The following is a 10,376-nucleotide window of genomic DNA, read 5'->3' as shown; positions in this document are numbered from 1 at the left end:
ATTGTATTTTGATATTTGCAAAGCCTTTAAACCAATGAAATGTCGACCGAAACGGTTATGCTGGTTATTAAGTGATTTCATTCCAAGAGGATTTATAAATTAATTAGAAACCTTTACGACCTGGATCTATACCATACTTGAAAATCTTTCCTACCTTTTCGTCACACGACCAAAATTAATGATATTTCCTTCGATTCAATAATCGCACGTTAAAGCTTCAAGGGATTTTTATGAAAGCAAAAACAAAGGAGAACGCACCAAAAGACAAAACGACGCAATGCCATTTCAATAACGGTTTTTTCGTTTCACGAACGTGAAAAATAATTTTTCTATGAAACAATTCGACCACGGCATTCGTTTCACCGTGGTTGTTTGATTGCTCGCGTTATTTCCATTCGCACGGATCGAGTAACAATCGCCAACAGAAGCAAAGTTTTCTCTCTTGCTGTCATGCTTCTTGCAACTTTCAGCTAAAAATCACGCGCATCGCCATTCCTTCAAAATGAAAATGTCTTTTCCCTTTATGGCTCCTTTCCTGTAATACTAAATAATTTCTCAAAATTTCGTTTCATTCGCTATTCGCGATATTCTTCGCTTTCTCGAAAGCCGGACAAACATTTCAATCGGTTGTCATTTCAAATAGTTGTATGAATTGAAAGAAAATATCAAAAATCTAAAATTTGCTTCAATTTTCAAAATGCTGTTACGAAATAAATTTACGCGTAATTATATAATTACGTACTAACGCAAACAGAACATGCGAAATGGTTATAAACGTGTCTAGGTTTTAAGAACGCAGAGAGATAACAGATAAAATAGTAGACGCGTAAAGATAATGGATCTCTCGAACGATCTCGAGTATAAAAAGGTTTTCTGATGACTGTATTATGTAGTAAAACGTATATACAGTATTTATCGATCTATTATCTGGTAGAAATTATAACAGCCGCACGTATCTCTCATTCTATGTCTGAGATTTAACATATATAGCTATATATACGTATACCCCTAGATTCTAATCCTTTTAATTATCCCAACTACTTTAATTGCTAATAGTATCAAATTTTTTTGCTTTAACTACATTTTTTTCCGTTTACTACTTACTGCTAGGCATGTTACATTCCTATTTATTATTCATGCGAGCTATATCATTGATAATACACGTTCATAGCAGTGGCCTCCTGTTTCAAAATAATTAACTTAATCGAAAGGTCGTACGTGACAGGAGAGCTGGTTGGGTGGTAATGTTGAATCAACATACGAATCTGACGTCTTCGAGCCGGATAGCTCGATTATAACCATAACCGAATTGGCAGCGAGGAAGTTCCAATCAGGAATTATCGAGCTTTTGATCGACCGATATCGGTCGCATGGCAATATGTATGTAATTTTCAATTACTTGTGCATACGCTACGTTAGCCACACTTCAAATTTTCATTTTGTTCTTGATGAATACTTGTAATTTAAGCTACAGTATTGTACTTATTATATAGTTATTAAAATTATATTATATTATATTATATATTATATTATATATTATATTATAGAAAAATATGCGGGGAGAAAAATCAACTATTTTAACCGAGTTTTACTCCCTAACTCAAGGAACCTTCAAACATATCTATCAGCGGGCATGTTTTATTTTAATCATTTAAATACAATACGAATCGAAACGTAACAAAAAAGAAAATATATAAGTAGATCTCTTTAACAATACATTTACACCTTATAAACAAATCTCTTAGCATCTCTTAGAAAGAGCTGAGCAAGTAAAGCTATTAATACTGCTGCTTTAGAGATTACACATTCGATCGATTTAAACATAGTTCACCAAAGACTTGTTTCGTGATTTATTTCAAAATAAAGAACAATGTACTTAAATATTCAGAAATTAATCACTTTTAAATCTTATGGGATTTTGTATGGAAATAGCTCTTACAGGTACATACTTATACTTACTCCATACACTACATACTACATCGACATATACATACTTTCTTTTGCAATTCACAAACAATAACAACATTCAGGCTGAAAATTTTCGCGTCAATTATACTATTTATTATTATTAGAGCTAATAATCAAGGTGCTAATTGCCCGTTTATCTCGATATCATTAGGTTGTCCGAAAAGTTTCTTTCGTTTCATAAGCTGATAATAGACGAACAACAATTTCTGTTTTATATTATTTTATTGAATTAGATATGATCCATTTCGTTATATTTCTATTATTATGTTCGTGCATAATTACGTTAATGTACATTATTTCGGCCATTCAAGTTTACATATGTAAGCGTTCGAATACTTTCGTGAGCCACTGTACAGTGGACTGTCGTACAACGCGGTTAATACGTTACGCGCAGCATGAATTCGCGTTGTACGTGAATTTTTCTCGTATAACGCGCATAATCTAAAGTAATACGTTTGAACTGATTATTGCTATGCCAACTTCTGTTTTCTGTGTTTCATCAAATAGGATAGTATTTGAAAAATAAATGGCACATATACGAAGTTGATTAAAAATAATATATTATTAATGTACGTAAAAATCGTATCTTTTACTTTTTCTCTGCAATTCAGCTGATCTAACATTGCAACTTTTTCTTTAATAGAAATGCATTTCTGTTTTAACATTTTTTTCTTTTTTAATTTCATCCATCATGTCCTTAAATTAACTTCCTTTATAAACGTAATTTACAAAATACTTCTGTATTATGCATACATACGTATTTTAAGTGTAAGCTATCTCGAATCATGAATACATGACACTGATACGTTAGTGATACGTTATAGGAATTCGCGACACTGGCACGTTATAGGAATTCGCGTTGTAAAAACTTACGTTATACGGGAGTCTACTGTAATTAAGGAAATTACTGTTTTATGGAAGGCTGATGAGATTAGTATATTATTTCAATTCTTTATTCTCAATAATTCCACTGCCAAGCATATAAAAATATATGGCACCAAATTATACGTTATTACTACTAGTAATAGAATTAACATTCAATACGTTTTTGTTATCTAAATTTGATGTAGTTATGTAATATTAGAATGAACATAATAAAAATGTATAAAATATATAGATAGATATCTTTACATAATATTCTATAAAAAGTACCAAAAGAATTGTACACATGGATGTATTAAAAGTCTATAACGGAATATGTGTACATGTATTGTATATTTCATGAAATGCGTAAAAATACTGCTGTTAAACAAGATATCGTCTATTTAAAAAAAATTGATTAGAATAAAGTTTTGTACTTTAAAAGTATATGTTTAAATAATTCAAAATGCCATTGCATTGTACAAAATATTCCATTTATACGTATTAAATCTCTCCAATATATGTTCATAACTCTATATGGTCTTGAATTCTATTTTGTTTTTTAAATTCAATCTTTTAAAAAATATATATGGGTCGATTAGATTTTTTAATTAAAATTGTATAAGAGATTTCAGAAAATTAATGTTATTCTTTTTTTTCATTTCTTCTTTACTCTTACATTTGAGTTTATAAAAAGTAAGCTAATAGTGCAATCAATTTAGATACTTGATCCATTATTAACCATCGTTTTATTTCCTGGCGTAAAGTATATGGAATCTAAGAAACATTTTGCGAAATCGCCAACAATACTTCTGTCTGGTATGCTCTGACTCATTCCATAAATTGCAAACTGAAAAAGGATATTGTATATGGTATATTTATATAAAAATTACTTAATAGTTATATTTACCTTCCCATCAACAGGAGCTTCTGGATTTTTTAAGATTATACTTAATTCAGTTTCAACATCATTTAAAAATTGATCTGCTACACCTAATTGTGTATGGACATATGTAACACAAAGATGTATGCCACACGGGAACTGAAGTGTATTCAAGTTCCATCCTCTTACATTTAGAGCTTCCGAAAGTTTATAAATGTGAAAATCATTTGACCCTAATGCTATAACCGAGGTAGCCGGGGTACCAAAAATAAATATTCCATCCAACTTTCTCAATCTGCGATCGATTCCAAACATTCGATTATACAGTTTAACAGATTTGGCAAGAAATTCAAATACGTACCGTTGTTCAATATATTTAGTAGTTTCTATAATTTTCCTTGTCGATTCTAAATATTCATTATAACCAAAATACAATAACGTAGCCCAACATGTTGCTATAATTCCACCAGCTCTTGAACCACTTACAGTTGGTGAACCATATATACCACCAGGCCAATCGGTTGTTATAGTATATTGATAATGTCTTAACTTTTTATTTCTATAAAGAATAAGCGAAGAACCTTTCGGAGCATATGCATACTGAAAGAAACAAAATAATATAAAACACCTGTATTATTAAATAAAATTAATCAACATTGTATGTATAATTGTAATATTATTTATGTACTTTATGCGTATCAACCGATATACTTGTAACTCCAGAAAGTCTGAAGTCACAAGGTGGTACATTAAAACCTGCATTTGGCATGAAACAAATTAAAAATCCACCGAGACAAGCATCGACATGAACCGGAATATTGTATTTTATTCCTAGATCAGAAATTGCTTTAATGTTATCCATTGTTCCATACGGAAAGTTTGGTGCTGACCCTATTAACTATTATAAATATTACATTAATTCTAACGCATCAATTTGAATCTAATTTGAAAGTTATTTCCTATATACCATTATTGTATTCCTTGTAATAGCTTTTTCCATAGATTTAATACAAACAGTATAGCTATGTTGGTTGACAGGGACAGAACGTACTTTAAGTTTTAAGTACTGAGCAGCTTTATCAAAAGCGGAATGTGCTGTTACAGGCATTACTATTTCTGGATTTTTTATACCTTTTACATTCCTTGCATAATCCCTATATGTTTTACATGCCAATAAGATTGATTCTGTACCACCGCTGGTCATCTGAAAACATTTTATTACATCTTAAGTTAGTTCGATCGGTCAGCATTTTAAAATGAAAAGAACTTACAGTGCCACAAGAATCTTCATCTCCATGGAACAAATTACAAACTATTCTCACCACTTCTGCTTCCATCTTACATATACCAGGAAAAATATCAGGATGTAATGGATTTGTATACGATGCAATGCTATAAATATCTCCCATTAATTGTAAAAGATTAATATCAACTCTATATATAGCTCCAGACACTTTACCATTTCTCCAATCATAATCACCTAAATAACAATTATATATATTGGTATACTATAATAAGATTTTTTCAATTGCTTGTTACCTAACTGAACACATTTTTTTATTCTTTCTAATATTTCTTTCGGTTCTAAACTTTTCTCTGGAAGTTTCACAATGAAAGGAATATCTTTTATTCTCTGTAACGTTTCTTGTTCGAACGTTTGATTAATCTTATCTAATTCTTGATCAATTTTATTTCTAATAGCAGGTATAAAATTCCTTAAACTAAACAGTTGCTTCTTTGCTCTTTCTACCAGACCTAGAAAACAAAATTTGCTATTCATTGCAAATTTTTAAATGTTACTATACATTACAAATAATCATACTCTCATCTTGAAAGACAAAATTCCATAACCAAACTGTGGCAAGGATGGTTGTACTGGTTATAGTCACTATTTGCCATGGTTCTTTGGCTTCAAAATAATTATTAATCAATTGTTTCATATTATTAACACCAAGAAAATATACGTTCATCTAAAAGAAAGATAATATTATCTATATGTATTAGATGTCTTTCATCGTTTCTACATGTTTTTCTTCCAAATTATCATAAAAATTTGATCAGTAGATTCGTTACATGTTAACGTAGATATTGTAATTAAATAATCTTCAATGCAAAACAAGTGCCAGCACTCTTTCTTTATTTCATATGTATATATATACATATGTATATACGGCATACATACACATTTATACACTTGATCTTTAGCTCTTATTCTTCCTCTTTCTCGACACATTTCATTCCCTGATACTGTCTTTATCACTTACTATGTATTCTCCTTTCTTTCGTTAACGATTTATTTATGCGATTTTTCCCATGCAACGCCCCGTTTCAGAAAATTGATGAGTGAAATTCGGCAAATTTAAAAAGAACACTGGGAATTTTTAATACATACCTCAATTTTTAATTATATTATAAATATATTAAAGCGAAACGTAAGTGCACATCCCGAACAGTTTACGAGGGATTGTGAGATAAGTTATAATACTTCGATAATTCAGTGTATCAGAACATTAATAGATAGTAGCCCCCACCCTTGCTTCTGTTACAGATTACAGACGAGACGGTGGTCTGTGCTACCATTGACTAAATACAGGATAGACTTACCTGACACTATGATAAATATGAGACTTTCGTGTTTCACATTCTGAAATACCGACATCGAAAAAGATTATTGTTCCTTACGCCCTCTGCGATTTGCTACGGCAGATATGAGAATTACATATGTAATATTAAAGTCAGTTGTCGAAAGCGATAGAAATGGATCTGGCATTTTAGACTTTGCTCATATAGAAGAGCGGTTCATATAGAAGAACGACCAAACAAGTGACGACAAAGCAGGAGAAAATATATTAAACTTATAGATGATATATAAAATAAGCCACAAAGTAACTGAGAGTTGACGCGTTATTTGGGGTTCTACGAGTGATTGATTTATTTTCTGCTGCGTTGTCATTCACTTGTGTGACCGCTCTTGCCGCTCGCCGCTCTCGGCACGATCAAAGCCTTACATGACGTACCGTGTCTCATATTTCCTAATACCGTTTATTCTATACACGGTTTATCATCAACTAATCCTGTTATCTCAATTAACTCTTCGTCGGTGCCTGTATGTCGACCATGGTTTGAGTGTGCTACATTTATTTAAACAAAAGCATAGTTCAGTCGAAATTTATATAAAAATAAAGGATAACAATCTTGTGTAGAATTTCATTCTTTATTTACAAATATTTGATAATCAATGAATTCGGTAACAAAATTGCATTGCACAGATGCAAAATGATCGTTCAGCGCTAACAATAAGAGCACAAATTAACAATATTATTATAGAAGGGACAAAAGAACTAATATTGATACGATTTTCACTATGACGTGTTGTTAATCAGTGCAATATAATAATTATTCAATTGCAAAGTTTTACACGTAGCACAGCATTTTTATCTCTATTTGTATGCGCATAATTTCAGGCATAATCTCAACGTTATGCTCATAGAGAAACCGGAATATATCAACAAAAGACAGAGGAGATATCACCATCAGTTAACGAACATGTAACATATAGCAAATATGATTTGTTGAGCTAGGCCGAACATTTTCGAACTCAGTCACGATTGTGGCGCGTGTAACTACATATATTACCTATAGATACAAACGCCTTAGACAGATTATGTGAATCTATAGTACGTTAAAATACACAATTGCTGTACAACGATAGAATATCAAGAACGATCCGCTGTGTGATGTTTCTGTTTTAGTTCGGTACTCAACTTTCGTATTTCGTAGGTCGTTCCGTTTGATTAATGTATACGTAGGCACTATTCATCGCCAGAAAGGTATGTCGATGAAGATTCAGTGATAATCGAAAAAAATATTATACGACAATTTGTTATTCTTTTTTGTTGAACGCATGGATTTTCATTTATGCGTGAATATTGTCTCATCAATGATGACACAGGTGTTAAACGTTAATAGATCTTCAAGGAGAAACTAGTGCGTGGCGGAAATGACTAGTCATTGATATAGATGTTGTTTGTATGTAGCGTGACTCAAGTCCGTCTTGCTCGGCGGGTGTAATAAAAGTGTAACGTATGTGAAAGGTAAATAGGTCACATTGATGCGATTCTTTCCTTGATATCAAAAGTTCGTGCAGGTATGAAAAGTTAATTATCGCGAAGCTTTCACCGTAACGTGACGCAATATTCTTTTTCTCTTTCCTCTGTACGGTTTCGTGTTTTCTTTCTAATCCCTTCACTGATGAAAACTCGTACATCGTGCGACCATATCGAAAAGTACAAACTGACTTATAATTGTTGCGATGACGCATGGTCGACAGCTATAGTAAAATCTATCATATGGGGAGTACATATTAACCAATAAGTACGTAACCGTATACCTAGGAAATAATATTTTTAAACATACAAAAACGAACTCATGAAGAATTTTAAGGTAACACTCGAAAGAACATCAAGAAACGATTGTATAATTCAATCGATCGATACTATTGTTTTGAACGTGCGTGTTCTGCATTTTTCTCGTTTTCAGATGTTCATTACTCCTCTATAAACTCGAAATAAAAAAATTTTTCACACGCGCTAAGCTCGTGGACGTACAGAGAGAAATAAGCGGTAGGCGATACAGCGATAAAACTAGTGACATGTGACGATAAAGGCAAAGCCGATACAAATGTTGACACTTACCGCTTACCGCTCTCTGTATGTACGTAGCCTAACGCATGCCGTTGTTTATTCCATGGATTAGCGTCTTGTATTTCACGGTGCAAATGCAACAGTGTATCAACGAAAAACCAACTTGTTGTTGATGATACATCACGTACTTTATAAGGTGCTATCTACTACTGGTGACGACAATATAATTCAACATACAGCGTTGTCTAGAAATCAAATCAACCGTACGATTTAGCGGTTCTATATGTATACCGACGATTACTGTCAATACGTGGCATAAATATTTGTATATTTATCGCTAACTCGTCAATACGGGGCGGCCTGACTATAATTAATTGTAAACATCGTCGAAAAAAAACCTGCCTTATTAAAATTGCTTGTATGTACATACATGTCTGCAAAAAATAGGGTTACAACCAGTATAACACACACCGTTTTGTAAGAAACCAAGTTGTTCTACACCTTCATTTGTCTTACGTATATTTACGTCAGCAAACGCCGTTTTAGACGCGCGCATGAATCACATATAAGAATATGGCAACAAAAATTACAATTATGTTATTGCACAGCTCGCATTCTCGTTTGCTATCGTTTCAGGCGCCCCACTCTCGAAATTTCGATTCGACGAAAAAATAACTATCCCTTAAGCGTTTTTCGTGTAGGCCTGAAATCGATATTTCTCTTTTTCTTTCCTTCTTCATTTCATCCTTCTGTCTTGTTCACATTACTTATAATTAGGCGAATGAAATACAACGATAATGGATTAAGTACAGACGACAGTTAGTTTGTTGCGTATACACACTGGCATACTGGCGGAATACTCTCCCTCTTGCACTGTCTAGTTACATTCTTTTAATTGGTCTTTTCTTTCTTCTTCAATTTGCCCTTTTCGTCTTCCGTGCTTCGGCGAGAACGAGCACAGGTCGGACGTTATATCATTTAGCGTTATTTATTTATTTTTTTTTTCTTTTTTCATTTTACAATACGCCTTAAGAAACATTTAATCGAACAACATGAAACACTCGCATGGTTATGCGAGCCCGTCTATATATATGTATATAAAATTCGAATATACTCGGCGGACCGCAAAAATGAACGAGACGAACTTTCAACAGCATCACTAGACTCCAACGTGTCGCATAAACTATACAAAAATCAGCGCTCGAAGTTGGGAGAAACGAAATATTTTGGACGGTACGACGAAGAAGCATTTCAACAAAATCTTATCCTTTTTACCACGGTTCCTTGTCACAAAATCTTTGTGTTCCGCTCAAATTCAAATCACTCTCAATTGTACATTTGCTAAAAAGAGATTCTGCGAACTGACGTATCGTGTTATTTTAATTTGAAGGTGTTGATTCGAGAGACTTTCGCGTAAGGCCTTCGGCAGGTTTTACGTTTCTATCTTTCTCTCCTTCTCCTTCTTCTTCTGCTTCTCCTTTCCCTTTTTCTTCTTCTTCTTCTTCCTCTTCTTCTTCTTCTTCTTCTTCTTCTTCTTCTTCTTCTTCTTCTACTTCCCCCTTTATTTCTCCTTCTCCTTCATCCTTTTCCTTTTTCTCAAGTTTCTCTTTATATCTTTTCTGTCGCGTTACAAGGCGCTGCAAGGCTATGAGCTTCCCTCAACTTTGAGATTTCCATAAAAAGATCTCTGTATCGCGATTGAACGCTTGTTCGTTTACTTAATGATTTATTCCAGTTCGTCACTAGTAGTCTTAATAATAGAAAGACATGTGGCTCTATAACGTGTTCAAAAGCTATATTTAAAAGTGTCTTTTGTATTCTCTTCTTTACTACGTGTAGCATATTGTTACAGTTTTTTTTAGCCTTTCTAACACTCGCGCCATTTTTCTTCTCTTTCTTCTTTTGGTTTTATTTGGACGAATAATTTATGCAATTACAGCATACGTTCCAAGCGATATTCTTAGAATTCGCTTTTACAATGTCACACGCGAACCTGAAAAATAATCTTACTAATCAATTAC

At 32.9% G+C, this 10,376-nt stretch overlaps 2 protein-coding genes across 7 annotated transcripts in view; both read right to left on the bottom strand.

The window, feature by feature from the left end:
• Nucleotides 1–3,480: 3,480 nt before the first annotated feature.
• On the bottom strand, nt 3,481–6,424 carry LOC100748519 (sphingosine-1-phosphate lyase). Of its 5 annotated transcripts, none has more exons than XM_033319099.1 (9): nt 6,317–6,424; nt 5,535–5,682; nt 5,252–5,491; nt 4,984–5,192; nt 4,680–4,916; nt 4,401–4,610; nt 4,074–4,312; nt 3,740–4,007; nt 3,481–3,679 (listed from the first exon to the last, which is right to left on the bottom strand). In XM_033319099.1, the coding sequence occupies exons 2-9, from the start codon at nt 5,680–5,682 to the stop codon at nt 3,548–3,550; spliced, it is 1,683 nt and encodes a 560-aa protein (XP_033174990.1). In that variant the 5' UTR covers nt 6,317–6,424; the 3' UTR covers nt 3,481–3,547. The 5 variants fall into 5 exon arrangements, with proteins under 5 accessions (XP_033174990.1, XP_024221166.1, XP_003486967.1 ...); XM_024365398.2 differs by having other exon boundaries at nt 5,252–5,467; nt 6,317–6,421; XM_003486919.3 differs by lacking the exon at nt 6,317–6,424 and adding an exon at nt 6,105–6,316 and having other exon boundaries at nt 5,252–5,467.
• Nucleotides 6,425–6,909: 485 nt separating this feature from the next.
• LOC100748838 (tubby-related protein 4) overlaps nt 6,910–10,376 on the bottom strand; it is a 29,060-nt gene continuing 25,593 nt past the window's right edge. For both annotated transcript variants that reach the window (XM_033319097.1, XM_033319096.1), the window contains exon 16: nt 6,910–10,348. The gene's annotated coding sequence lies outside the window, so the exon portion shown is untranslated. The remainder of the gene's footprint in view (nt 10,349–10,376) is intronic.

The sequence above is a fragment of the Bombus impatiens genome, unplaced genomic scaffold (assembly GCF_000188095.3).
Source record: "Bombus impatiens unplaced genomic scaffold, BIMP_2.2 scf_0135, whole genome shotgun sequence".
Lineage (NCBI taxonomy): Eukaryota > Metazoa > Arthropoda > Insecta > Hymenoptera > Apidae > Bombus > Bombus impatiens.
The sequence above is the reverse complement of the archived record's forward strand: the minus strand, read 5'-3'. Positions and strand labels throughout refer to the sequence as shown.

Coding starts and splice junctions, on each gene's coding strand:
- LOC100748519 (XM_033319099.1), bottom strand. CDS start 5,682: ATGAACGTATATTTTCTTGGTGTTAATAATATGAAACAATTGATTAAT. Junction 4,611..4,679: donor TTACAAGGAATACAATAATG/GTATATAGGAAA, acceptor TATTTATAATAG/TTAATAGGGTCAGCACCAAA. Junction 4,313..4,400: donor TATCGGTTGATACGCATAAA/GTACATAAATAA, acceptor TGTTTCTTTCAG/TATGCATATGCTCCGAAAGG.